This window comes from Hyaena hyaena, unplaced genomic scaffold (assembly GCF_003009895.1).
Source record: "Hyaena hyaena isolate Hyena2069 unplaced genomic scaffold, ASM300989v1 scaffold_492, whole genome shotgun sequence".
NCBI classification, from domain to species: domain Eukaryota; kingdom Metazoa; phylum Chordata; class Mammalia; order Carnivora; family Hyaenidae; genus Hyaena; species Hyaena hyaena.
The window spans coordinates 750997-777921 of record NW_024081124.1 but is presented as its reverse complement, the minus strand read 5'-3'; the positions used below and the strand labels follow the sequence as shown (position 1 = coordinate 777921).

General features: G+C 67.9%; 3 protein-coding genes across 6 annotated transcripts in view; 2 read left to right on the top strand and 1 right to left on the bottom strand.

The window, feature by feature from the left end:
• PITPNM3 (PITPNM family member 3) overlaps positions 1 to 12473 on the top strand; it is a 60501-nt gene extending 48028 nt beyond the window's left edge. For both annotated transcript variants that reach the window (XM_039254538.1, XM_039254537.1), the window contains 7 exons: positions 627 to 743; positions 3017 to 3133; positions 3252 to 3400; positions 3556 to 3705; positions 6333 to 6516; positions 8462 to 8590; positions 9768 to 12473. In XM_039254538.1, coding sequence (XP_039110469.1) covers positions 627 to 743; positions 3017 to 3133; positions 3252 to 3400; positions 3556 to 3705; positions 6333 to 6516; positions 8462 to 8590; positions 9768 to 10070 — 1149 coding nt within the window. In that variant the 3' untranslated portion in view covers positions 10071 to 12473. The remainder of the gene's footprint in view (positions 1 to 626; positions 744 to 3016; positions 3134 to 3251; positions 3401 to 3555; positions 3706 to 6332; positions 6517 to 8461; positions 8591 to 9767) is intronic.
• Positions 12474 to 14166: 1693 nt separating this feature from the next.
• On the bottom strand, positions 14167 to 18481 carry PIMREG (PICALM interacting mitotic regulator). Of its 3 annotated transcripts, none has more exons than XM_039254486.1 (5): positions 18456 to 18481; positions 17056 to 17381; positions 15390 to 15646; positions 14845 to 14940; positions 14167 to 14505 (listed from the first exon to the last, which is right to left on the bottom strand). In XM_039254486.1, the coding sequence occupies exons 2-5, from the start codon at positions 17344 to 17346 to the stop codon at positions 14472 to 14474; spliced, it is 678 nt and encodes a 225-aa protein (XP_039110417.1). In that variant the 5' UTR covers positions 17347 to 17381; positions 18456 to 18481; the 3' UTR covers positions 14167 to 14471. The 3 variants fall into 3 exon arrangements, with proteins under 3 accessions (XP_039110417.1, XP_039110416.1, XP_039110418.1); XM_039254485.1 differs by lacking the exon at positions 18456 to 18481 and adding an exon at positions 17892 to 17959; XM_039254487.1 differs by lacking the exons at positions 14845 to 14940; positions 18456 to 18481 and adding an exon at positions 17892 to 17959.
• Positions 18482 to 20904: 2423 nt separating this feature from the next.
• AIPL1 (aryl hydrocarbon receptor interacting protein like 1) overlaps positions 20905 to 26925 on the top strand; it is a 7625-nt gene continuing 1604 nt past the window's right edge. Inside the window, 4 exon segments of the mRNA XM_039254519.1 lie at positions 20905 to 21317; positions 21890 to 22069; positions 25222 to 25410; positions 26719 to 26895. Coding sequence (XP_039110450.1) covers positions 20985 to 21317; positions 21890 to 22069; positions 25222 to 25410; positions 26719 to 26895 — 879 coding nt within the window. The 5' untranslated portion in view covers positions 20905 to 20984.

Sequence of the window (26925 nt, the reverse complement as noted above, 5' to 3'; positions counted from 1 at the left end):
GGGTCACTGTAGGCAGAGAAGTGCAGGGATGAGCCCTGTGGCTCCAGGGAGGAGCCTTGGACCCAGAGGGTAGAGGGGGAGTCCCTGGAAGACAGGAGAGCCAGGAGAGGGAGTGAGCCTCCGGGCTGGGCCGGGCCCGGCAAAGTCCAGGCGCAGAGAGGCCTGGGGGAAGCCTGCGGGGGGGGGGGGCAGGTGCAGAAGGAGGCAGGTGGGAGCCACGCAGGGTGAGTCTTCAGTGGGGCGTGGCTGCGGGGGTGCCTGGTTCTGACAGGCATGGAGTCCATCCTCAGGATGGAGACTGGAACAGCAGATTTGGGTGTGGAAGAGCAGTGGGGAGGGGTGGCGCCCTGGGGCCGGGTGGGGACGGAGGCCTCCAGTAAGGACCGCCCGCCTGAACAGCAGGCAGGGAATGGGACCCGAGCAGGGGCTGCGGGTTTGGGTGCTGTGCGCAGAGGCTGCTCCCAGGCGGAGCTCTGAGAGCCCGCGCTCTGCCCCGGCTGTCAGGGTGGCAGCAGACAGGTCCTGGGGCTCCCGGCCTCCCGTGGGCCCTGAGGCCCTGACAGCCTGCTGGGAGGAGGGGTCGGGTGGACCCAGCTGACCTGGAGCCCCGCGCGGCTGTCCCTCAGGTGATGCGCTACGAGAGCGTGACTGTCAAGGAGAACGCGGGCGTGGATCCTGCCGCACTGAGCCCCGCCAACCCCCGTGAGAAGTGGCTTCGAAAGAGGACCCAGGTCAAGCTGCGGGTATGTGGTAATCAGCACCGTGTCCCGGCGGGGACGGGGGTCTCAGGTGGTCTCAGGGAGTGGGGCTGCCCGGGGGGCTGAGGCTCCGCGTGGCAGGCGGGGCTGCAGGCTCCAGGGAGGTGGGGGTGGGGTCGGGGCTACGCGGGATGAGGGACTTGGTCCCGGTGCTCCAGGGTAGCACCAGGGCGGGGTTCAGGGTGCTGGGCACGGGGGCGAGATGCCAGCTACGGAGCAGTTGCTGTATGACAGCCTCTGGAGACGTGGATGTGAGTCAAGCAGGGTCTTGCCCATGACCGTGGGGCTCACAGTCTGATTCACCTTTGAGCGTGGCCTGGTGTGGATTTGGCCATGATAAAAGGAGGCACAGGTTAGGAAGAAAACGGAGAAAAGGATTCGGAACAGACCACACAGGGCTTCCCTGAAGGAGAGTCACCTCTGTAGGGCATTGAAGTATGAATAGGAGTTTGGTATGCATAAATTCACTTATGTACTCAGCAAAGCATCGTCACTTGGGGATGTGGCCCACTGTGCCGGGTCCACAGACACAGCCACTGCTCCGGTGGGCAGTCTGGTGGGAGCCTCAGACGTGGACCCTGAGGACAGTCCTGAAAGGCAGAAGGTGATCGGTGCTCTGCGGATCAACTCTGTTTTTGCCACCTTATTTATTGAGCTATAATCACATTGTTACAACTTGTCCGCTTAAAGTGTACAGTAGGTGGATTTGTGTATAATTCTGTGGATTTGAGCGTGTTCACAGATGGTGTGCAATCACTGTGGACAATTTTAGGATCTTATGGTCACCTCGGAGAGAGACCCCTTTCCCTGTAACCACCCCCCAACCATGATCCCTGTCCCCCTCATTGCATTTGACGGCCAAGGATCTCCGTTGGACGGACCCATTTTATTTACTCGTTGGTCAGTTGTGGGCTACTTGGGTGGTTCCCACCTTTTCTCTACCATGGACAGCGCTACGGGTTCTCGTGTGGATGCGTGTTCTCCTCCCTCATGGGGTCCAGCAGTATGGGTTTGATTTGCGTCTCTCCGTGTGTCTGTTCCCGCTAGTGAAGCCTTTCCTCTCCGGAGTTTTAGCAGCACAGCCTGCACCGCTGCCTGACCGTCTGCGGGTCTGGGTCCCGGAGGCCGGTGCAGACGAGGGGTCCGCTGAATTGCATGTAGACGCCATGGGAATGGAGAGTGGGGGTCCACGGGGCACTTCTCGGATGCATAGTGGGGAGGCTGGAAGGTGGGGGCAGGCAGAGTTGGGGGGGAAGGCCCTGGAGCCCCAGGCTCATGATAGCAGGGGGCCACAGACTGAGGTCACCGGGCACGGCTGTGATGCTGAGCTCAGGACTGGGACTTCACTGCAGGCCCCTGGGCGTCAACAGTTCTTTTCCTTTTTTTTTTTTTTTTTTAATTTATTTCTGAGAGAGAGTGTGAGCAGGGGAGGGTCAGAGAGAGAGGGAAACACAGAATCTGAAACAGGCTCCGGGCTCTGAGCTGTCAGCACAGAGCCTGACACGGGGCTTGAACCCATGAACCGTGAGATCATGACCTGAGCCAAAGTCAGACGCTTAACTGCCTGAGCCCCCCAGGAGCCCCAGTTCTGTGCTTTATGGATGGGAGGCGCCGGGCTCATGTTCACAGAGGACCCCCCTGAGGGCTGTAAGCAGAGCCCCGGCCAGAGGGAGCTCCGGTGTAGGCACAGACGCCGATGGGGATGGTCACCGGCTTGAGGGGTTTGGCCTTGGCGAGGCCGGGGTGGCTGGTGTCCGGGCCCGAGGTGGGCCTTTGAGCTGTGGGACGAATTGAAACCGGAAGTGGAGAAGTCTGGGGAGCCTGGGATGGTTAGAGACAAAATGACTCTGTGTCCGAAAAGATCTGGAGCGGGGGGTGGGGGGGGGGGACCTGGGAGGCCGTGGCTGGCGCGGGTGCATGCGGGTCCTCACGCACTTCTCCACGCCCTGGCACGTTCCCGTTCCCAGTAAGGGGACGCCTGGTGAGTGGCTGTGGGGGAGACGGTGATGTGGAAGGCAGGCCGGGGGCGCCAGGCTCCAGCCCACCGGCCGAGGGGGAGGACAGTCGGGACCGGCCGCCACCTCAGGGCGCAGGGGAGGGTCAGGAGCAGCGCGCTTGTCCGTCTGCGGGAACCCGGGTCCACGGCTCAGAAAGGGCGACACGTCAGGGACCCGTGTCCCTGTGGTCCTGCGGATAGTGTGGCCAGGAAGTGTGTGGCCAGCCGTGGTGGCAAAGGCCCAGCTGGTCTCTGCTTTCAGAACGTCACCGCGAACCACCGGGCCAACGACGTGATCGCGGCGGAAGACGGCCCCCAGGTCCTGGTGGGGCGCTTCATGTACGGGCCCCTGGACATGGTGGCTCTGACCGGGGAGAAGGTGCGGGGCCGCGCCGGGGGGCGGGGCCGGAGCGGGCCCGGAGGCCCGGCGGGGGGCGGGCGGGCGGCGGAGGCGGCGGGATGGCCTTCAGGGCGGCCCTGGCCCCTGACCGGCGCAGGTGGACATCCTGGTGATGGCGGAGCCGTCCTCGGGCCGTTGGGTGCACCTGGACACGGAGATCACCAACAGCAGCGGCCGCATCACCTACAGCGTGCCGCGGCCCCGGCGCCTGGGGGTGGGCGTCTACCCCGTGAAGATGGTCGTCAGGTAAGACCTGGGGCCGCCCCCGTGGCCCTTCCAGCCGGGCCGGCCGCGGGCAGAGCCGTGGGGTGCCCCCGTGTGGGGGAGGCACGCGGCGGGGCAGGCCGGGCCCCCGGCGCACAGCGGCCTCGGGTGCGGGCCGACCAGGCAGTGCCTTGCAGGGGCGACCAAACCTTTGCGATGAGCTACCTCACGGTGCTGCCCCGGGGCATGGAGTGCGTGGTGTTCAGCATCGACGGGTCCTTCGCCGCCAGCGTGTCTATCATGGGAAGCGACCCCAAGGTCCGGCCGGGGGCAGTGGACGTCGTCCGGTGAGCCTTCCCTCCCGCCCCTTCCCAGCGGCCCCGGGAGAGCTGGGCTCCTCGTTTTCTGGGGGGCGGCGCTGGGCACGGTGCGAGGGTCTCCACAGACGCCTGCGAGCCCCTGCCTCCCTCCCGCCTCGGCTTAGTCTCTGCGGCCAATCAGGCCAGGTCTCCCGAGTTCTGATTCCAGGCGGGATCCAATCGGCCGTGTCCTGGTCTCTGGGAGAAGAGGCTCCAAATGAAGCTGCCAGAAGTCACCCTTCTTTAGTCCGTGTCTCGTGGTTCTGTGGGTGGGCTGTCATCACGTGGGGTGTCCCCATGACGCACAGCCGGGTGATGATCTGGGCGAGGGGGTCACCCGCGGCTCCCCGAGAAGGCCTCTGTCCTCACGAACTCCTGCTCCCCGCTGGCCGGGCTCGCTCTCTGGCCACGTGGCCAGCCTGCGTCACCTCTGGAGACCCAGGTGGAGGCCGCAAGTCTTCTTATGACCCAGCGTTGGGGGTCACGTGACCTTCCCATACGCTCTGCTGGTTGTGAGTAGTGGTGGGAAGGGACCACAGGAAGGTGTGACCACGGGACACGTGGCTCCCTGGGGGCCACCCTCTGAGACCAGCTCGCACTCAGTGACAGGTGGAAGATTGGAGCTAGTACAGGTGACTGGAAAAAGCAGGGCAGGCTTCCTGGGAGAGGTGGCGTCAGAAACAGTCCCCGAAGGGGGGATGGCTGGAAATTGTCAGTCCAAGTTGCTGTACAAAGATGAGCAAATGTAGGAAAGCAAGAAGCAAATAGAAAACTGATGTTGATGGGCCGGAAAGGAGGACACAGGGCGACAGGGACCAGGGAGAGCAGAGCACAGGTGGGTCGGGGGCAGGACGGGGGCAGGGCGGCTGGATTTTGGAGTCCAGACCAGCACGGGCCGGAGACGGGGCTGGAAACAGCCTTGCAGAAGGGGGTCGCCAAGAGGAAAGCGAGGGGGAGCCACTGTCTTCCTTGCCCCCCCCGCCTTCCCCCTGCCCCCTGCCTTCCCCCTGCCCCCCCGCCTTCCTCCCTCCCCCTGCCCCCCTCCCTGCCTTCCCCCTGCCCCCCCCGCCTTCCTCCCTGCCCCCCCGCCTTCCCCCCTCCCCCTGCCTCCCCCCCCCCTGCCTCCCTGTCTCCCTCTCTCCCTGCCTGCTTTTCTCCTANCTAGGAGCTCTAAGAGCCCCCCGCCTTCCTCCCCCCCCCCCCCCCCCCCCCCTGCCCCCTCCCTGCCTCCCCCCTGCCTCCCTGTCTCCCTCTCTCCCTGCCTGCTTTTCTCCTACCCTCCCTGCCTCTCTCCTCCTCTCCCTGCCTTCCTCCCTCCCCCCTGCCCCCCCCGCCCCCACCTTTCTGAGAGGCGGACTCAGAGCCAGGCCCTGCTGGGCACTGGTGCCAGGACGGCCTGCACAGGCTCGAACTCCTGGCAAACCTCGCTCGTCCGGGGAGGGTGGGGGTTTATCCCCTTACATCTCCAGTCCCGCCCGCCAGCCAGCGCCCCCTCCCGCGGCTGGGAAGGGGGGGCCCATGCAGTGCTCCTCACGTGGGCTCCTGGCCCTGCCGCGGTCCGTAGACCCGGCTACTTACAAGTGCACACGCGGGCTCAGCTCGGAAATAGCCAGAGCCCCGGGGTGGCGTCGGAGCCTGTGCGTCCGTGCGGCGCGTCCTCCGCACCCCCCTCCGCCCCCGTCCCTCAGGCCGCTCTCCAGGCTTGGGAGCCCCCTGTGTACGGGGAGCCGGGGTGGCCAGTGCCACAGCCGCCCCCAGCAGGTCCGGGCTCGTCGAGCATCTTGCAGCCAGAGTCCCCGGTGAGGGCGGCACCGTGCTGTGGGAGCAGACTCGGAGAGGCTGACCCGCCGGGGAAGAAGGGGAGCCTTCCTGGAGGAGGGGGCCTTGAAGCACTAGGGGATGGGACTGTGCGGAGATGAAGCCCTGAACGCCATCCGGGGAAGGGGTCCACGGCTGGAGAGCACAGCAGCCGTGTGGCCGGGGAGATGGGGCGCTCGGGGGCAGAGTGTGACGGGTCCCAGGTGCACGGGGGACTGGAGACCTTGGGACACTGGGGAGCCAGGGATGGCTTTGGGCCCAGGCAGCGGTCACCGTGGTAACGGGTAGCGGCAGGGCCCCGTCCAGTACGCGGCGGGTGTGCACGCATCCTTCCCCGCCTTACGACGGCCCTCGTTGCGATTCTCGGCCTCGCAGGGGGACCGCGGCGGGGGGTGCACGGCCCGGGTGGGACTGGAGTCCGGTGCGGGTGTGTGCGAAGGCTCAGGAGGGCGCCGAGGCGGGGGGGGGGTGGGGTCAGGCCCTGTGGCTGCTGGTTGGACCGAGGGGAGCAGGTAGGGAGGCAGGGGCGGCCCCGGAGGCAGAGGTGGCTCGTCCGCGGCTGGGAAGCCTGAGCGACGGCGGAGGCCTTGGGACGGGCGTCAGTTTGGCCGCGGGCGAGCGGTGCCCGTGGGCCATCCAGGGACACGTGCCGCTCACGGGGCTGAGCCCCCCACGGTGTGGCTCTGCGGTCCCTCCCTGCGGTCCCCAGGCCCCTCAGGACAGCTGCGGGTGGGGGCCGGGTGGCTGCAGGGGTGGGGCGCGCCGCTGGACCCGCCGTGCCGTCCGTCTGTCCGCAGGCACTGGCAGGATCTGGGCTACCTGATCGTGTACATCACGGGCCGGCCGGACATGCAGAAGCAGAGGGTGGTGTCCTGGCTGTGCCAGCACAACTTCCCCCAGGGCATGATCTTCTTCTCCGACGGGCTGGTGCACGACCCCCTGCGGCAGAAGGCCCTCTTCCTCCGCAACCTCGTGCAGGAGGTGAGTGCGGGCCCAACCCCAGGGCCCTCGGCCTGCGTCGCGCCCGGGGGGGCCTCACGGCCCCGCGAGGTGGGCGTCGTCATCCTCTGCGGGGACAGGAGGGCGGGGAGCCTGCCTGACGCTCGGCGACTCACCCTGATACTCTCCTCCTTCATCTCCTGACCCCAAAGCCTGGACCCTGTCTCTGCGGCTGGTTGTTCATTCAGTCGACACCGAAATGTCGATTCCCTGCCCCCCACTCACCCCCAGACCCACTGCATCGGAAACTGGGGAGTGGGCCCAGCCGTCTGCATCCTAACACACCCTCCTGGGGGGGATCCAGTGATCTGTGGCCCAGGGGTAGACCCAGCCACAGCCCTTCTTGGAGGTGACCTTGGCCTGAGAATGGTTTTTATGGTTTCAAACGGTTGGGGGGGGAATCGAAAGACCGCTACTTCACGATGTGACAGTGATACGAATCTCCGATTTCTGTGCCTCGAAACACAGAGGCTTTGGAGCACGGCCGCGGCCACGGTCCTCTGCTGGCGCAGAGTGTAAGGTTGCTTTGAGCCGCAGAGGAACAGAGTGGTGACTGTAGCACAAGGCAAAGCCTAAGATATTGATTATCTGGTCTTTTGCAACAAAGTAAGCCAATCCCTGATCTAGAGGAAGAAAAATGTGTGAATCGACACTTTACTGGTTGGTGACTAGCACAGGCCTCTTGGCATGCAGAGGAGGAAGGACCTACGTTTGCCTGGGGAGGGCAGAGAGCGCTTCCAGGGGGTGGTAACGCTTGAGCTGGGTCTTGAAGCATGAATAGGAGTTTGCCAGGCAGACAAACAGGATGTGCAAAGGCACTGAGGTAGAAGAGAGCCTGGGATGTTCTTAGAGCTGTGGCATCCAGGATGCTGGTGCTCACAGGATCAGACCAGCTCAGGTGGGAGCAGAGGCCTGGAGGTCATCTGGGCCTGAGGGTGGCAGGCCTTGAAAACCTTGGAAAACCTTGGCCAAGGCCATGAACTCTGCTGAGGGCAGTGGGGAGCTGGGGGGCGGCGGTGACTAGTTAGGGCTGCAGAAAGAGCCCTGGGGTGGCTCTGCGGAGACCAGATTAGTGAGATGAGAGAGGCAGGGAGGCCAAGCAAGGCAGAGGCCAGCCAGAATCCAGGAGGCGGCCGCGGGCTGGAGAGAAAGGCATCGCGAGGTGGGATTGTCAGGTCATGCAGAGGACTGAGTGGCGGCCCAGGGCGGGAGGTAGAACTTGGGAAGAATGTTCCGGGGGCAGCTGAAAGAAGGTTCAGGACCAGAGCTGCGTGGCCCTTGGGCGGCTCTCAGCGGCCAGCCTGGGGGACCGGAAGGCGGTGCCAGAGCAGCGTCCCCGGCGGGCGGGAGGGGAGGCGCACAGTCGGCCTGCGGAGTCCAGAGGGCGGATCTCGGCTTGGTCCTGGGGGCCGCTGATCGTGAAGATGGCAAGATGGAGGCCAAGGTGGTCGGGGGGTCTTCCCGGGGGCAGGAGGTCACCCCGCGGATGATGGGGCTCAGGAGGAAGGGAAACTGGGACCTGGGACCTGAGGGTGGGGGGGCTCAGGGAGAGCAGCGGACGGGCTAGCGTCTTGTGGGGGCGGGGTGAGTGAGCATTAGGACCCGGCACTGGAGGCGCCCAGGCAGCTGGGTCAACACCGCGGTCTGGGGTGGTGTGGACGGCTTGGGGCGGGGGGTCAGGCCCGGACAGAGCTGCCCCCGCCCTGTGACGCGCAGAGCCGGGCCTCCTTTCCTGTCCACGTCTTTGCCCGTCTTCCGGTGACCGGAATGGCTGCTCGGGCGGGGGCCGCAGGGGGCGTGGTCCTCACCTCCCCAGGCGGAGCCCCCTAAGCGGGGCGCAGGGCGGGGCGGGAGGGCAGCCCCTGGACTTGGAGCCCGCCTGGGCCCCGTGCGCGCCCCGCCCCCCACCAGCTGCCCTGCGTTCCAGTGTTTCATCCGCATCAGCGCGGCCTACGGCTCCGCGAAGGACATCTCCGTGTACAGCGTGCTGGGGCTGCTGCCCTCCCAGATCTTCATCGTCGGCCGGCCCACCAAGAAGTACCAGGCCCAGTGCCAGGTGGGGCGGGGCCCCGGGGGGCGGGAGGGGCGGCGTCTTCTGTTTCCTCATTCGGTCGTTCTTGTTCGTTCCTTCATTTGCTCACTCATTCATTCGCTCGCGGTCTCCCCACGCACGGTGGGCACCTGCCGGGGGGGCCCTGGCGGAGTCAGATGTCGTGTCCCCCAGGCGAGCGGGGTATATGGAAAAATTCCAATGGATGGCGGGCAGCCCGGGGTTGTGACCCCCCCCCCCCGGGGCAGAACAGAAGATGGGGGCAAGGCTGGCTTTGGGGGATCTGAAGAGATTGTCCAGGAAAGGTGTGAGGTTGGAGGGGCCTTTGTGACAGAGTAGCCGCAAAAGTGAAGGTCAGGAGGTGACAGAGCTGGGGCCCCACGGGGGCGGGAGCAGGAGACGGCGGGGGGCCCTCAGTGCCTGGCTGACGGTCGCCCCTCGGCTCGCTGGGATTCTGGGGGTGAGTCGTGATTCTGAGGGTCCTCAGGCTGCAGGGGGAAGGCCCTTCAGAGGAGGGGGCAGGCAGTGGCCGGCAGAGAAGGTGAAGGGCCGAGAGCCACTTCTGAGGCAGGACGGGTGGGCTGGACTTGGCCGTGAGCGGATCAGAGGGGTGGGCTGAGCCGGCAGCAAGGCCCAGGGGTGGCACCTGGTTTCTGGCGAGTGTGACCAGGTCGGGGGTGCCCGTCCAGGGACTGAGAGCAGCCTGGGCGGGCCGAGTGGGGGGCGCGGGAGAGCCACCAGCAAGGGCCGGTCAGACAGCAGCGCCGCGTGGGAGATGCTGACGCCCGCAGGCGGCCCTGGGGACTGTGCACGTGCAGGCCCTCGTCCGCAGGCCTGGGGGGCCCTGCGAGTCTGCTGCTGTAAGGGCCCCGGCCCTGCTGAGGCCGCTGGGCCGCTGCCCCCTTTCTGGGGGGGGGTGGGCAGGAAGGGCAGCCGTGGGGGCCACGACCTGCTGGAGTTCATGGGGTGGAAGCTGGGTGATGGCACAGACTCCTATTTGGGGATCTGAGCGGCAGGTGATAAAGACGGTGTGCCCGGCGGGTCCAGCTGTTCAGGGCCGGTGGGGAGCTCTTAGCGGTAGTGGGCTCCCCGTTTCCCGCGGCTGCGCCCAGGCGATGTGGGGGCGGGGGCGCGGCCAGGCCTTGTCCCCGCCGGCTCGCTGACGCCCCCCCCCCCTCCGCAGTTCCTGAGCGAGGGCTACGCGGCGCACCTGGCGGCGCTGGAGGCGGGCCACCGCTCGCGCCCGAAGAAGAACAACTCGCGGATGGTCCTGCGCAAGGGCAGCTTCGCCCTGCACGCGCAGCCCGAGTTCCTGCGGAAGCGCAGCCACCTGCGCAGGACCATGTCGGTGCAGCAGCCGCAGCCGCCCGCCAACCCCAAGCCCGAGCGGGCCCAGAGCCAGCCCGAGTCCGACAAGGACCAGGAGCGGCCGCTGCCCGCGCTCAGCTGGGCGCGTGGGCCCCCCAAGTTCGAGTCGGTGCCCTGAGGGTCGGGCTGCGCGCATGGGCCGGGGGGGGTGGCGCTCCCCGAGACGGGCCGTTTCCTGCTTTTCCCCTCCCGTATGTGTCCAGCAGTGTCCGAGTGGGGAGGGACCCTGCGGAGCCCGGGGGGGCTCCCTGGGCCGCGAGGGGGTGAGACCCCAGGGTCTCTGCAGCAGCGGCTGCCTCCCCGTGCGGGGCCTGTGACCGCGAGCCCCAGTCCCGGTCGGCGTCCGTGTAGTCCTGCGGGGGGGCAGGCCTGGCCCGAGCTGGCAGGTCGGGCAGAGTCGGCCACCGCCCTGGGGTCCCGGGGCTTTGGTGGTGCCAGGCAGGCCCTGGGGGGGGGGCCTTCTGAAGGCAGGCTCGGCCTCCCGGCGGCCTGGTGGGCGGGTGAGTGGGGCATCGTGCCGGCCCCCCGAGACGTCCTGGGTCACCATCAGGGGCCCGGCTTTCCTGTGGCCAAGTGGCCACTTTCTGCGAGGGAGGGGACGTCCCCTGGGCTCCTCTGTCCGCATGTCTGTCCATGGCCTTGCGGGGTGGGGGTGGCGGGGCCTGGTGCTGACGGTCTGTCCTGCGGCTGCCCACTGTCCCCCTCCTGTCCTCCGTGTTCCTTCCCGCCTGGTGCCCTGCCCTGTGGGGCTGCGCCCCTGCGCGGTGGCCCGGCCGGGCCGGCTGAGAGCCCTTGAGCCCATCGCTCGCCCTCCCTGGGCCCTGGCTTCCCTATGGGGTCGGAAGGGTCCCCGCGGCTGAGATTGGTGCGCGGCTTTTGACGCCTGGGCTGTCTTCTTTCTCGCACTTCTGTGTCCTGGGACGTTCCGGGCCTCAGCGCGTCAGAGCACCCCGTCTCCGGGGGGCTCTCACCCTCACCCCGCCCCTCAGGCAGGGAGGGGGATGGGGAGGGATCCCTGCTCCGTGAGGCGGTTTGCTTTGCACTGACGCCCAAACCACGTGTCCCAGGAACAGGGACCCCACCCCCCACGGGGCCTGGTCCGGCTCGCCCTTCGCAGCACTGCTCACACGGATTCTGTTTTGGCTCCCGGAAGGCGTAGAGCCGAGACCCCAGCGCTCTGGGGGAGTGTGTGATTTTGGCTCAAACTGTTGTACTCTCTTCCCTCCCCCCTGCACGCAGCTTGCTTGGGGGCCACCGCCGCCTCCCGGGTCGTCCCCTGAGGTCGGCAGGGCTCAGCTCTTGCCCCAGCCCTCCTGCCGCCAGCCCAGGCCCAGGCCTGCTTCGGGGCCCCCGAGGCCGGCCCAGCCCCCCGGCAGGGCCGCCCCGCGTCCAGTCCCGGCGTCCAGGCACCTGCGTGGGTCCCGTGTCGCTTCCGCTCCGTGTCTACCTCTTGCGGCTCCCACGCGGCCAGCGCCCTCCCCGCAGCGGCTGCTGCGAACTGCCCGGCACGCCCGCCGGGGCTGGAGGTGCCCGGGCTCGCAGCCCCCACCCCGCTGGCTCAGGTGTGACCCCGCGTCTGCACTGTGGGCATGGGCGGGACCTCTGGGGGCGTCTCCTCCGGCCCTGCCTCCTGGGCTCGCAGGCGCCCTCCCCCCTCCCGCACTTCATCCTTCTGGGCCCCGGAAGGCACCACCGGCTTGAGCGCAGCTACTTCTCCCCGAGGCCGCCGTCTTTCCCGAAACTTGCCCTGCGTTAACGTGGGCCAGACGTGCTCTGATCCTCCGCCGTCCCCTTCCTTCCAGAAGCTCCTGCCGTTGGCCTCCGCCCATAAGGTGGTGGAGTTCCCTCTTCCCGAGTTAGATCCCCTGCCCCGGGAACCCCGGGCCGGGGGTGCGAGAGACAGAGAGCACCGGGTCCTGGCTGGGGGGGGTTGGAGTCCCAGGGAGCCGGGGGCCGTGGCTGGGGGCCCAGGGTTCTGGGGGTGCTGTGGGCTGTGGTTCCGAGGTGCCCTGGTTCTGGGGGCGCTGTGGTTAAGGGGGTCCGGAGCTGAGATGTGGGGCCTGGCAGGCGGCCACCCCCTTCCCTTTGTGGAGCCGGGACGGCTCACACCCGCGATCGGGAAGGCGGGAGGTGCTGTCACACGCGGGCTGCTCGCGGTGAGTCGGCGTGTGCACGCGAGCGCCGCTGCCGCCTCGGCCGCGACCCGGTAGCCAACACGCGCTCCCGCACGAGTGGCTTCTGTGGACGTGTCCGTGCACTGAAGTCGGAGAGAGAGGAGCAAGCCGTGTTGTCCCCTGGAGGCGTGGCCGCCGCCCCTCCCCGGGGCGTCCGTGACCCTGGCCTGGCTGCTTTCCTCAGCGCCCTTCCGGTCCCCGGGGTGCCTGCCGCCGGGAGCAGGGCCCCCTCCTTCCCGCCTGATCAGAGCTCCTCGTTTCCCGCGTGGCACGTTCGTTCTTCCCCGTCCGGCGGCTGTGCCCGTCGCAGGCCTGCCTGCCGCCCCCCGCCCCGGCCCCGCCCGTAGGGTCTGGGGGCGCCCGGGGTTTTCCTGCATATCCCGCCCCCGCGCTCAGGCTCCACGAAACACGTTTTAAAAAGTAGGCTCTGTTCGCCCACTTGGATGGACGGCCCTCCTGTCTGGGTGCTGGGCCATGGAAAACCGTGTCTGAACCCTGTATTCCAAAGAGGTTGTGGGGGCGCGGACCCCCTGAAAGAAGGGAGGCTGGATCCCCTGGCCTTTCGAACTGTGTCTTCCCCGCTTTGGAGCTCTTATCTGCGCCCTGGAAATAAAGATCCTACAGGCAAAAGGTGGCGCCAATCTTTAAATGAAAGCCAGAGTCACGGCGGGGCTGCGGCTGGGGCGTGGGGGTGCAGCCCCGCCCAGGAGGGGGCGCCCTAGCTAGGAAGGAGCCTCAAGGCAGGACCCGCCTTAAATAACCAACTTCGCGGATCCCTGGGGTTCTGGGCACCAAGTGCCGGAAGCCTGTTCTCTCTGGCTCAGAGCCAAAGCACCCCCCGGCCCCTTCCCGTCCCTCTGGGCTCGGGGAGCCTCGTAAACACCCCAGCTGGGACCAGGAGAGGCAGGCGGCACGGAGGAGGGGCAGGACGGCCGCTCGGGGGCCCCCACCCTCGACCCCCGGCCCGTTCACTCCGCGCGGCAGCCCGTCCGGTCCTGTCCGTGGTCTGACCGTTCCTACGTGTGTGATTCTGTCTTACCTGTGGTGGTCGGTTCTGTGGTGGGTTCGGTTTCTCTTCTTCCTCGTGGCCGCCTTGTACAAAATCCGTTAGAAAAGCAAGTGTAAAATAATCAGATTTCTAACAAGACAAACAGCGTTGCGGAGTTAAAAGATTTTTACTACTGGTCTTGATTTTGACGTGAGCTGGTTTTTAACTCTTGAATGTTGTCACTGAAATAAAAACCTGATTTGCCTTTAAAGTGTGCTTTGTTCCGAACTGAGCTCAGGAGGCTTCGCCGTGCGTGGTGGCTGGTCCCTGAGCTGGGGGCCGGCTGGCCGCTGGGGGGGGGTGGGGGGTCCCCGCCCGGAGCAGACCTGCTGCCTGGGGCGGGGGTGTGTGTGTGCACGGCTGTGTTCATGCGCGTACGTGTGCACACGCGTGCCCTGTGTGCACGTGTGGGTGTGTGCACACGTGCTTGTGCGTGCGCGTGGGCGACACAACAGATGTCAGACACAGAAGCAGAGTCTTTATTACAAACAAGCAGCGGTATCTGGGGAAGTCACACGCGGGTTTCTTTCTAATAAAGCGCCGCAGCAGATGCCTGAAGTAACTTGCCGAGCGCAGAGGCCGCTACCGAACAGCGCCGCCCGCCCCTGCACAGCCCGTGCCCCGTGCTCAGCGTAAAGTTGTCCGTGGGCCCGGGGTCTCAGGGCCGGAGTCGCCTCCCCCGCCCCTTCCTGCAGGGCTGTGGCGGGGGCAGGCGGGAGGGCAGCCCCGGGCATGGGGCTCCCTGCTCGGGGTCACAGCTCAGAGCTCGAGTACCTTCTGGTGCCTCTGCCTTCACGTTGCCATCGAGGCGGCCACGTCAGGGCGAGTCTCTGAGCCCCAAAGGGGGGTGGAGGGGACAGCCGCCCCCACCCCGTCCCCCTGGTCACGCGCGGGCCGGGCGGCCGCGGGCAGAGCCAGGTGCGGCCGGCGCGGGCGGAGGCCCTCGGTGTGTGCGCTCGCGGCGCGCAGACGTGGCTTGCCTCCTGCGGCGCCGAGCCCCTGGGGCCCCTCGCTGGGCTCGGAGCAGGGGGGGCCTCCCCGGAACGAGGGGACGAGGGCCCGGAGGGTGGCTCCGGCTCGCGGGGGGCTCGGCTGGGGGCGGGGTCAGTGGGGCCAGCGGCACCCGGCAGGTGGGCTGCACGCGCGTGCGCTTCCCAGCTGCTGGGCCCATCAGCTCATCAGGGTTTTCTAGAAAGGACTACGTTGTTCTTGCACGTGTTCGAGGGTGAGGAGGAGGAGGAAGGGGAAGAACCCGGAGAAAACCCTCGGGAGGCGGGCGTCTCCGAAGGCGCTGTCCTCAGTCACCGAGGAGAGAAACGGTCACGTCGCCCCTGGGGACGGGAGGGACGGGTGTCGCTGGGGAGAGCTGGCTGTGCCCCGCCCTGGAGCCCTTCGTGGCCCTCGTGGGAGTGGGGGACAGGCCCCGGGTGAGGGGGGCTGCAGAGCGGCCATGGGGGCTTGGCCGAGCCGTGGGGAGCGCTGCAGGAAGGGCAGGTCTTTCGGAGACCAGGTACCGTGTCGCACACGGGCAGCCCGAGGCTCAGAGAGGGCGGGGCCGGGCCGGGGTCACACAGCCGGGCAGCACCGGGTCGGAGAGGCCTAAGCGCGCGGCAGGGCTCGAGGGGCGCCGCACGCAGCTCTCCCGCGCGCAGGCGTGGCCGCCAGCTCACCTCCCCTCAGCCGCGACGGCCGCGTCCGGCTCGCGGGACAGCCGCCGGGGGTGCTGGAGTCCCGCTCCCGCGGGCTCCGCGTCGCTCTCAGACTCACTGAAAGGAGGGGAAGCCGCAGCAGCGACTGGCGGAAGCCGGCAGCACAGGCCCTCCGGCCGGGGGCACCTTGTGCGGGGCCCTGCCTGCCCTCTGGGAGGTGACAGCCTGTGCGACCCGGAGCACCTGGCAGGGAGCACGGGGCTCCGGGCCCGTCAGGTCGGGGGCAGTGACCTTGCAGACGGAGGCGCCCTGCGGTGGCCCCCACGGGGCCTGAGCCCGGCGGCCTCTGCAGGGCTTCGAAGCCTGCTTCGGGCTCACGGAGAAGCCGGGCGGGTGTGACGCTGTCAGAGCGGGCTCGCCTCCTTCTTAGGGAAACCAAGTCCCCGAAGGGCTTCCCAGGTCCCCGCTGCGGGGGGCGGGGGGGGGGGGCTGGGTCGGGTCACAGATGCCCCCAGGCAGCCACAGGGGGAGTCAGGACCCGCTGGGAGCAAGCGCCCTCCTCTTACCTGGGGGAGCACAGGGGCTCCGTCGAGGACGGGGGGCTCCGGAAGGCAGGCCCCCTCCGGGGCCGCCGTGGGTGGGCAGCGAGCCGGTGGCAGTGTCCCTCCCGCGGGGCCGGGGCGGCCGCACAGAGCCGGGGGCTCTTCGGGCCCGGGGTGCGAGCCGGGGGGCCGCGGCCCTTCTGTGCCCCTCTCCTCCTCCTGGCCTTCGCCTGGCTTCCCGCCAGCCACTTGGTGCCGCTCTGGCACGACTCCTGGATTCTCTGGGACCGACACGCGGGAAGGTGAGCACACGGCAGGCGCGAGTCCCCAGGGTCCCGGGCCGCTCCTCCCGCCCCTCAGCCCCCCTCCCCCCCCCCGCCACCGCCGCGCAGATGCAGGCGGCTCTGGGCCCCAGGGGTGGGGGGGTGCGTGGGTCCCTGAAAAGCGGGTCCGCTGCAGGGGGCCGGTCTGAGCCCCCGGGGCACCGGTCAGCAGCCCAGCCGCCGGCTTGTGGGGTCCACACTCGTTTCGGTCCAAACCCTCTTTCAGGACACGGAAGGGCCTGGCGCCGCTCGAAGGCCCCCCGGGACCTGCCTCTGGTCTCACTGTCGCCCTCCGCGCGGTGAGGAGTCTTCCCAAGGGACCTCTCCTGACAGTGACACGCAACGACTCAGAGCCCCTGGGGGGTCCTCAGCCTCGGGGCGCAGCCCTCACTCCCGGGCCTCCCCACGGGCTGGATGGGGGCTGGGCCGGCCCCTCGGGGCCAGCACGTCTGCCCCGGCGAACCCGAGTCCAGAGGGCGGGACAAGTCCCGTCTGGTGAGCTGTGCGGCCGCTGGCACGCCGCCTCGCCACGTTTCTGTGGGGACAAAGGCGACCACTCCCGGAGCCGGGGCCGACGCGTGGCTCCGAGACCCCTGAGCAGAGGGTCCCGGTCCCACACCGAGGGGCGCCCACCCCGTTCTCTCCCCGGAGGCCGTCGGCCGCCACGGCTGCGGTCCCTTCTGGGGGACACCGGCCCCCATTTTCGGGTTTGGAGGCGCGTTCACCTGCAGGGCCCCAGGCACCCCCATGCCGGCACGTGTGGCATCTCTGTGTCCACGCGTCGCATCTGACGCAAGTCCTCGCACACCCCCCTTCCGAGCACCTCCTAGGTTCACGCCTCGGCCAGGCCAGGCCCGCGCCCCTCGCCCCCCCCCCCAGGGAGCTGGGGACGAGCACTAACACGCTCCCTGGTCGCTCCCCTGTTGAAACCCCTCCCCACCGGCCCCCAGTCACCCTCGGGAGAGTCTGACCAAACACCCTCAGCGCTCGGGACGCCCGCCCTCCGCACCCCTCCCAGCCCTCTGACCCCAGCCACCTGGACGGGCGCCCCGGCCCCGTGTGTCGGGCTCGCCCTGGACTCTCCGCCCTCCTGGGCGATTCCGCAGCGCCCCTCCCCTGCCTGCCTCGTCCCGGGCGCCCCTCCCCTGCCTGCCTCGTCCCGGGCACCCCTCCCCTGCCGTGCTGTGACAGCACCGCTCCGTCATCTTGCACTTGCAGCCTCCGTGGCCCTTTCCATTCATTCATTCATTCACCGGCTTGCTGAGTGCAGGAACTCGGCTCAGCGTCCCCAGGGGCCCCTTGCAGGCACAGCCGCCGGGCACCAAGCAAGCCCTGAGCCGAGGGACCGCTGGCATCGCCAGCCTTACCTGGGACACGGAGCCCAAGGCGTTCTTGGCTGAGCGAGCGGCGGCCTGGAGCCCCTGCGCTGGCTCTGGGTTCTCCAGGCGTTTCCAGGAGGGCCCCGCCCCGAGGTTGAGGCTGACGGCCCTCAGGGGCAGCCTCCTTTGGAGCTGTCTGCACAGGGAGCCCAGGGCGCCGCCGGGGGGCTCGGTGTGGCCGCCCGCCCGCGGCTCTGCCTCCTCCTCCTCCAGCTGCTCCCAGTCCTGGAGCGGCCTGCGGCGCGCGGTCACCCCCACGCCCGGCCACTTGGAAGCCATGTGCCTGGTCGAGAGTCCGATCCGCCCACCAGATCCTGGGGAGGGGGTCAGAAGGCAGGTCAGCAGGGCCTCCCCCTCCCACCCCGAGGCTCCACGGGGACACAGGTCCCCCAGGCTGCATGTGGGGGCACGTGGCAGCTGCGGGTGTGGGAAGGAAGCTGCTCCCTGGAAGGGGGGTCAGCGAGGCCCGGGGGAGGGCAGAGGGTGGACAGGCCGGGCAGCGTTTCCTGCGGTCCCTGGCGGCCGCCGTCTAGGCAGCTCCGGCCGTCTTTCCGCTCTCTGCCTGAGGCCGCGAGGGAGGCCGGCTCAGGACTGGCCCGGGCGCCCCCCGCCGCCCAGACCGCCCCCCGCCCGCCCGATTGGCACCTCGCGACCCCCAGACGCCCCCACCTGCGTGCCGGTCCTGACTGGACCCCCCCCCTCCGCCCAGGTCCTGACTGGACCCCCCCCTCCGCCCAGGTCCTGACTGGACCCCCCCCCTCCGCCCAGGTTCCGCCCAGGACCCCCCCTCCGCCCAGGTCCCGCCGGAACAGGGCCGCGCTCACCCCGCAGCCCCCGGCGCAGGCCGCACACGCCCCGAGCAGCGGCTCCGCGCCCACCCGGCGGGTTTGAAACTCCGCGCGGATCCGCCCCCTGGCCGGTCCTCGCAGCTGATTGGCCACGTCCCCGCAGCGCGGCCGGGCCCGGGATCCGATTGGCCCCCGCTCTAGCGGCGGGAACGCTGCCCTCCGATTGGCTGGCCGCCCCATCCGTGCCTCCGCCCCCCCCGCGGGCGGGCGCAGCGGGCTCCGCCCCTTTGTCTCCGCGTCCGGGCGCCCCGCCGCGCGGCCAGGCTGGGTCTGTGCGCAGGCGGCCGGGCCCGCGTCTCGGCCCGCACCCCGCGGGGGAGGGTCTCAGGCCCTCCCTCTGTGTTCCTCGCTCTCGGCACCCACACTCTGGCCCCTGGAAGATTCTGGGGGACAGACCAGGGTTCACCTCTGCGTCCCCTCCAACGAGCCCGCCTGCAGAATCCGGTGCCCCAGCCCCAGAGCTTGGGGAGCCCTCTCCCACTGCCTGGAGACCCCAAGGCAGCCCGGGCCCGCCTTCCTCCCGGCTGCCTTGCTGCCGACCTCACCGACCCCCCTCTCTGCGGGGTCGCCGCTGGTGGGCTCCTTGGGGCTCTGCCCTTCACTGCGCCGCGGGGTGACCCCACCCGCCCCCTCTGCTGGGGGAGCTGCAGGCACCGGGTCCTGGTGTGCTGAGTCCTTGTGATGAGCTCGCTTGGCCGATGGCAGCCTCGCAGATGTGGAAGCCGCTGTCGGAGAAGTTAAGCTGCTCCCCAGTTCCCTCGGTCGAGGGTCCATGCAGCCAGCACCCCCTCGGATCCAGAGCGTGGGGCGTGACCCACATCACCAGTCATCCCAGAAAATCATGACCCCAGCGTTGTGCCCTGAAAAATGAGCGTGTTGGGGGGGGTCTCCTTGCTCAGACGCCCGCCCAGCTCACACACACACGTGCAACTGAAGGAGAAGTTTCCTGAATCAGTGCTGGACTCTGAGTGACGGGCTCTGACTTGCTGTTTCGTGGGGTAAGGACGCCACTGCCGCTGGCGCCGCCAGTGTGGCCACCGAGGGGCGAGCTGCCGTTTGAAGGGTTCTCTGCCTCGCCGGTTCCCGGGCTGGACTGCCGCCTGCTCCGCACAGTCGTGTGTGTTGCTCGTATCCGGGGGATTTAATTCACGCCCCTTCCCGATGAAATACGGGAAACGGGCGTGGTGATTCTTAGGAAAACCAAGCTCCAAGTGTGGGGGAAACGCGGTACGTCTCGGGCTGGACCGGCTCGTCCCAGCCGGTGACGGTGCCCTGTGTGCCCGTCCGCGGCGTCAGGGGACAGCTCACGCTTGTCCGGCACTCAGCAGGCGCTGGGCGGTGTCCTGTCCTCATCCTCCTTCCTCGGCTGGGTCGGTGCTCTTCTTTCCTGTTACAGATGACGACGCACACCCCCAGGGGTCAAGTGTCTGCTTTAAAACCCGAATGCTTAACCTCAGGTCACGCGACCCCCTGGAGCATCCGGAGCGCAGGGGTGACCGCCTGACGAGACCCTCCCCCGCCCTCCCTTTGGGGCTCCAAGGGCCCCTGGCAGCCCAGGTGATGGAGCGCGGTCTCCATGGCAACGGGGGAAGGAAGAAGAAACATTTTCTTCTGAATGAGAAGGCTCTCCCGTGCCTCGCAGGGGGGCGGGGGGGTGAGGGGAGAGGGGTGGCAGGCAGAGGGTGGGCCGAGGAGCAGGCTCCTGGGGGAGTGGGGGTGGGGCCGGGGGCTCCTGCCCCTCCCTGTAAGGAGAAGACGCGGTCAGTTGTCCCGGGCAGAGGCTTCTGGGGTGCGGCCCCCGCGCCCCTGTGGGTGAGGAGGGCTGGTGCTGACGGGCGCTCCAGCCTGCCCCGCCCTGGGGGCGCCCCGTCGAGCAGCCGAGATTCTGCCCGGTTCCTTGGCCTGTGGAACGGCCGGTGCCCTGGAAGGAGCGGACACCGACCTGGGAAGCCAGGGCCTGAGCCCCTCCCGGCTTGAGTGATCCTTCTGGCATCAGCTTCAGCAACCTCCCCCACCTCACCCCTGCGGATCGGTCCTCCCCCCTCCCTCCCTGGACTTGTATGGCGACCCCTGTGGCTTTTCCTCGTGTTTCTAGCTCCCGAGTGGACATGCAGGCGCCTCTGGGCTGCGGCGCGGCTGCAGCAGGACAGGACAGAGGGGACGGACCCCTCACTCCCCCCCCCCAGAGACGGATGGATCTGGGCCCTTGGAGGTCTGAGCACCCAGGGAGGGGGCCTGGAGAGGTCTGCTCCAGCCGCCCCAGTCTGGGTTTGGGGGCTCAGGCTAAGCCCCCCCGTGTCAATGGCTCCTCGTGGGAGAGTCCCAGGGTGCTGGGTTTGGGGTCCCACCTGCTGCTCCAGGGAGACCTCTCAGCTTCCTGGGGAGGGAGGCGGGAGAGATCGGTTTTCCCGTTTCAGTCTGGAAAATGGGGTTCGGGAGGATGGCAGGCACCCAGGGGCACGGGGTCAGGCCATAGGAGGTGCGGGCGGCCCTCTGAACACAGTTCTGGCAGGCTCCTCGGAAGCCAGTGCCCTCATCTGTCGCTGCTGTGTCCCCACGGCCCGGCCCTTTCCTCCGCCACAAGGGGGCGCCAAACACCAGTCCTTCGGGCCACTTGCCCCTTTAGACCAGAAAGGGGACCCCGGATGCAGGGACTGAGCTCCCCGGGTCCCAGAGGGCAGGGACTCTAAAGAGGAGAGGAGAGTCCCGCTCCCGGCAGCCGGGCCTTGCAGGGGAGGCTGGAGCGGGACTGAGAGAGGCTCTTCACTCTGCCCAAACCTGCCCCCTTCTCTTACCGGGTTTAGAGCCCCCCAGGCCAGAAACGTATTCTCCCCCGTCCCCTCGCCCTCCGACAGTGTCTCCTGGGCGCAGAGTAGGGGGGAGGGGAGGGGGAACCCCGTGGGTGGCCTGAGGCCTCTCTCCTGATCCCTCCCGCCCCCACCTGGCTTTCTTCCTTCTTAGTGCTGGGGGAGCAGGAGTGTGGGGCAAGCTGAGGGCAGAGGACAAGCAGCTCTTCCTGCCCCGGGGCCCCGTCCCCGGGCTTTAACAGTCACCCCTTTTGCACCAAAGATGTCTTCAAAACTCTTTCTCGGCCATTGGCTCAGAGCCCCCCCACCGTCTCTCCCCAAACCCCATTCTTGGGGGGGGGAGCTTCACTGTGAGGAGCAGGGACGAGGCCTCACCGACTGGCTCCTCACGCACACCCCTGCGGGCCAATCCCCGTGTCTCCACCGCCCGCCCGAGCGCCTGAGCGCCTTCCTGCAGGGAGATAATCTTCGCCTGAGCCCACACGTCCCTCCCAGAGCCATGGACGCCGCTCTGCTCCTGAACGTGGAAGGGGTCAAGAAAACCATCCTGCACGGAGGCTCGGGGGACCTCCCCAACTTCATCACAGGGTCCCGGGTGAGTGGGCCCCGCCCCCCACACCACACAGGGGCCCCCACGGCAGCCTTCGCGCCGAAACCGCGTTCGGCTTTGCCGAGACCAGCCGGGCAGGCTCTTCCCGGAGTGCCAGCCTCTGAGCTTCTGGGGGCCTCTGGATGGGTGCCCGCTCACGGGACATGTCTCATGCCGGCAAATTTAACTCTGGCGTGGGGGAAGGGCTTTTGGAAGTTTCTGGAGCCCCAAATGTTGAGTTAAAAGGAGGGCTCCTCAGGGGTCATGGTTTTGTCTACAAATGTCGGGCGACCTTCCCGGCGGCTGGGGGGGGGGTGTCCACGGGTGGCTGGGTCTGTGGCCACAGCCCTAGGGCTGGTGTGAGGAAGCAGCACCTCCTGACCCGCAGGCTGCCAGAGGGCGGCTCGGGGTCCTCCCAGGGGGAGCCCAGGCGGGGGGCGGTGGCTCTGGGGTCCCCGCATCTGGCTGGGGCTGGGTGAGCTGAGCCCTGAGGGCGCCCCTGAGGGTGCCTGGGGGGGGGCTTCCGCAGGGGCGCTGGGAGGTGCGTCTAGACCAGGGCCCTGTCTTGCGGTGAACAGGTGATCTTCCACTTCCGCACCATGAAATGCGACGAGGAGCGGACGGTGATCGACGACAGCAAGCGCGCGGGCCACCCCATGCACATCATCATCGGGAACATGTTCAAGCTGGAGGTCTGGGAGGTGCTGCTGACGTCCATGCGGCTCGGCGAGGTGGCCGAGTTCTGGTGTGACTCCATCGTAAGTAGCCCCCCGCCTGCCTGCCAGGCTCCGGGCCGAGGCAGCCCTGTGTCGCCTTGCTCTGCACACATGCGGGAGGGCCACCCCAGAGTGACCGTCGTGTGGCGGCTGCTGGTGGGACGTGGGACCCCCCCCCGCCCCTGCCCCGCACACGACTGCTGGATCCTGGGGACTTTGGACCACTGCTCATGTTTCTGCTCCTCCCCACTCCTGTGAGCCTTGTGAAATTATTTCCATTTGGTAAAAAATAAGTTTTAAATGTTTATTTATTCTTGAGAGAGAGAGAGCACAAGCGGGGGAGGGGCAGAGAGAGAGGGAGACGCAGAATTGGAAGCAGATCCAGGCTCCGAGCTGTCAGCACAGAGCCCGGCGCGGGGCTCGAACCCACGAACTGTGAGATCGTGACCTGAGCCGAAGTTGGACGCTTAACCGACTGAGCCCCCCAGGCGCCCCGAGCTCCCCTATTTAGGAGGAAGCACACGGGGCAGAGGAGGAGAGTGACTTGGTCTGGGCCAGACAAGTAAAGGGCAGGGAGGAGGTGGGATCCCGCACCCCGCGGCCGCCAGAGCCAGGCTGCGATGCCGGCGTCTGCCGCTAGGGGCGCCCGCCCGGCACGTCGTCCTCTCTTCATTCACCTGCCGAATTCTGGGGGCGCGTCCGTTCCCCGCTCCGCGCCCTGGGGCCCTTCACCCAAACGCTTGGGACGATTGTACAGACGTGCTTCCAACGAGCCAAGTCTTCAGAAAAGCAGGCTCCGAATATCTGCTGGCTTCGCTTACGGCGGGGCCTCCCTCCAGCCCTGAGACGCGGGCCGCCAGGAGCGCACACACGCGTGCACACACTCGTGCACACACGCACATGTGTATCTGACATTTCCCCTTTTCGCCATCCCGTCCTCCATCCCCCAAGCCCCCACCCCTGCAGCCAACATTATTCATCATCCATCCGGTCCTGCATCACCAGGCATCCACCGCCGTGTGTCTGTCTGCTTATCAATCTGGAGCCGTTCACTGGGCACCAGGCTCGGGCTGTGCCCGGTGTTAGGGATGAAACAGTTCTGTCCCTCGAGGGACCTTAGTCTGGAGGAGGAGCGGACACTGGAGCCAGCGCCTGGTGCTTTGGGGCCGCAGAAGACGGGCAGCTGGCTGCTTTAGGGTCTTGGGGGAAACTTCTTCAAGGCAACATTGAATTGGGCGTTGAAGGATGAAGAGGAGTTCGCCAGGTCTACACGTGAGGACGGAGGTGGCGCCCGGGCCAGGAAGCGTGAAAGGCCTGGCATGGTTACTTCACGTAGCCCCTTCTCTGGGGGCCATGTCTCCACTTAAGAGTCTGAGTTTTAGGGGGCACCTGGTGGGGGGCTCAGTCAGTTACGCATTGACTTCGGCTCAGGTCACGGTCTCACAGTTCGTGGGTTCGAGCCCTGTGTCGGGCTCTGTGCTGACAGCTCAGAGCCTGGAGCTGCTCCGGATTCTGTGTCTCCGTCTCTCTCTGCCCCTCCCCTGCTCACACTCTGTCTCTCTCTTACTCTCTCTCAAAACTAAATAACCCTTAAAAAGAAGCAGTCTGAGTTTTGGAACAACAGCGACCAGTGGGATCTCACGTGTGTTTGACAAAGGACTGAGGAGGGCCCAGCTGTGCCCCCCACTCCCTGCAGAGCCCTCTTCCCGAGTCGTCCTCAGGCCTCACTTTGAAGATGGGGGGCTTCCTCCCTCCCCCCCCTCCCGGGAGGCAGGGTCACTGAGGGGCCGGAGCCCCTGCCCTGGGTGGCCCTCCTCCCCGCCCCACCCCCACGCAGGCAGGACGCTGGGGGGTCTTGTGCCGGCGCCCGGTAGAGAGGCCGCGGGTTGCCGACTCCGATTCCACGAGGGGCCGGGAGTTCTGGCCGATCCAACGGGGCGGCGGGTCCTCAGCCCCCTGGATGGTGGCCGCGTGGCTGCACATCCTGAGTCTCTAACGTGAGCCAGAGATCTTCCTTAGCGCCCGGACTCCCTCGGTATTCGACTGTTGGGGACGAATTGGTAAAAGCTCCACGAGGTGGCGGGGAAGACAAACCCATCTGGCCGCTGGACCTGCCTCGGGCGCCCCGTCGGCAGGATGGACACGGCCCGTCAGACAGAAGCAGCCCGGGCCTCGAAGCCCCCGAGACGGGCACGGGGGCGCCGCCCGGGTGTGCACAGGACTCAGGGCCCTCCTCCTCCCTGCGCTTCCACTGGGCCTGGCGGCGCCCCCGAGCCCCCTGCTGCCCCGAGGAGGGTGCCGGTGCCTCGCGGGACAAGGTCATTACCGGAGGTCCTGCCCAGCCAGCTGCCTGGCCCCGGGGCCCGTGGACGCGCTGGACGCAGGGGCCGCCCGCCGGGCACACTGCCCCCCCCCCCCAGCCAGCTGCTCCGGGGGCCGCTCCCGGCTTTAGTCCAGCCTCGGTCCCTGTGGGATTAACTGCCATCTGGTCGCCTCTCTCCCGAAGGAGCCCCGGGTGTTCTGGGCTAATCCGGGCTAATCCAGCTGGCGGGGGCGGGAGGGCCGACCTTCACCCCCATGCCGGTGCCTTGGAGGACACGCTGAGCTCTGTCTGTCCCGAGTCCCCGACACCGCGTCTTTCCTGGAGCCGCCTGCACCCCCAGAAGGGCAGCCCAGTGCCCACTGCAGGGAGAGGCTGGGCGAGCCGGCTCTGTACCCACCACCTCTGACCACGACAGCCGCCCCGTCCCTGGAGCCTGCTCCTTCCCCTGCTCCCCACACCTCCCTGCCTGCGGGTCACAGACTCCTGGGCTCCTGGGGAGAGACATGCGTGGAGCTGAACACAAGGCCGAGGGAGGCAGCATGGCACTGCGGGGAGAGTGTGTCCCCTGGGGCCAGGTCTGAATCCCGCCTCTGCCACTTCCCGGCTGTGTGACCTTAAGCAAGTTACTTCGCCTCTCTGGGCTCCAGGCTCCTCGTCTCCAGAGTGTGGGTAACAGCATTGCCTCCGCACTGGGTCCTCTGAGCGCCGAAGGCGCTAAGGGAGCAGTTGCCTGGAACACAATGAGCCCCACTTATTAGCGGGGGGCAAGTCGGGGACAATAAGTAGCAACAGCCACGCGCAGGCATGGTGGCTGCCGCAGGGCCCAGAGCCGGGGCAGACAGGCGGGCGCCACGGCGGTCTCTCCCCACAGCACACAGGCGTCTACCCCGTCCTGTCCCGGAGCCTGCGGCAGGTGGCGGAGGGCAAGGACCCCACGGAGTGGCACGCGCACACGTGCGGGCTGGCCAACATGTTCGCCTACCACACGCTGGGCTACGACGACCTAGACGAGCTGCAGAAGGAGCCGCAGCCTCTGATCTTCGTGATAGAGCTGCTGCAGGTGCGCCCGGGGCGGGGCAGGTGTGCGGGGGGCGGGGCAGGTGCGCCGGGGGCGGGGCAGGTGCGCCGGGGCGGGGCAGGTGCGCCCGGGGCGGGGCAGGTGTGCGGGGGGCGGGGCAGGTGCGCCCGGGGCGGGGCAGGTGCGCGGGGGGCGGGGCAGGTGCGCCCGGGGCGGGGCAGGTGCGCCGGGGGCGGGGCAGGTGCGCCGGGGCGGGGCAGGTGCGCCCGGGGCGGGGCAGGTGTGCGGGGGGCGGGGCAGGTGCGCCCGGGGCGGGGCAGGTGCGCGGGGGGCGGGGCAGGTGCGCCCGAGGCGGGGCAGGTGCGCCGGGGCGGGGCAGGTGCGCGGGGGGCGGGGCAGGTGCGCCGGGGGCGGGGCAGGTGCGCCGGGGCGGGGCAGGTGCGCGGGGGGCGGGGCAGGTGCGCCGGGGGCGGGGCAGGTGCGCCCGGGGCGGGGCAGGTGTGCCCGGGGCGGGGGAGGGGCGGGGCCGGCCCAGCCTCAGGGAGCACTCTGCGCCCCCACCCCCGGGAATGGGCCAGCAGGGACCCGGAACTCGGTGGTCACTGGGGGTCACCTGCTTTCTCTATGGAGCCCAAGAGGGTTCATAAACCACAGCAAACGTGGAATCTGACCCCCAAAAGTCCGAAGGCCCACTGGGGACCAGCCAGGGGTCACTAGGTTCACTTCGGAGGCATTTGACTTCTGTCGGTTCTGTCCTGAGCTTCTGTCCTTGTTTCCAGTAGTTTCCAAATGAGTCCCCGCGGTCCTGTGTTCAGACCTGGTCCTCCGGCAGCCGGGGAGGCTGAACAGGACCACCCACGCCCTCTCACCCAGGCCCCAGGGGGACTGACAGCTCGTGTTCGGGGGTGGTGGGAGACGGTCAAGCTCCGGTCGGGACTCAGCTTGTGGCCAAGGATGAGATTCAGCCTGAGGGCTCCGTGGATGAACAGATAAATAAGAATTATGTCAACAGTGGGGCTGCTAGGACAGTTGAGCGGTTTGTACACTGCACAAGGTCATCACCTCTAAGGTGTCACTATGTACATTGTATATCTGAGCTCCTAGAATGACACTTATCCAGCAGATGGGAATAAAGTGTCTCGTTTTAGCCAAACGAGTATCATGACAATCTTCTGAAGCTGGAAGGCAGGTGTGTTGACAAAGGGCGTCTTTTCCTCATTTGCACAGAGGATCTGACTCAGGGCCCTGCTTACTTGCACGTGGCTAGCACGCACCGTCCTGCAGGCTGCCCCCCCCCCAAGGAAGCAGGCGCCGGGGTCCCCGCCTCACCCGCTGCCACCCTTGGGCCAGGTGGAGGCGCCGAGCGAGTACCAGAGGGAGACGTGGAGTCTGAGTAACGAGGAGAGGCTGCAGGCGGTGCCCGTGCTCCACGGCGAGGGGAACCGGCTCTTCAAGCTGGGCCGATACGACCAGGCCTCCGCCAAGTACCAGGAGGCCATCATCTGCCTGCGGAACCTGCAGACGAAGGTGGGGGCCGCGGGCGGGGGGGGGAGGGGG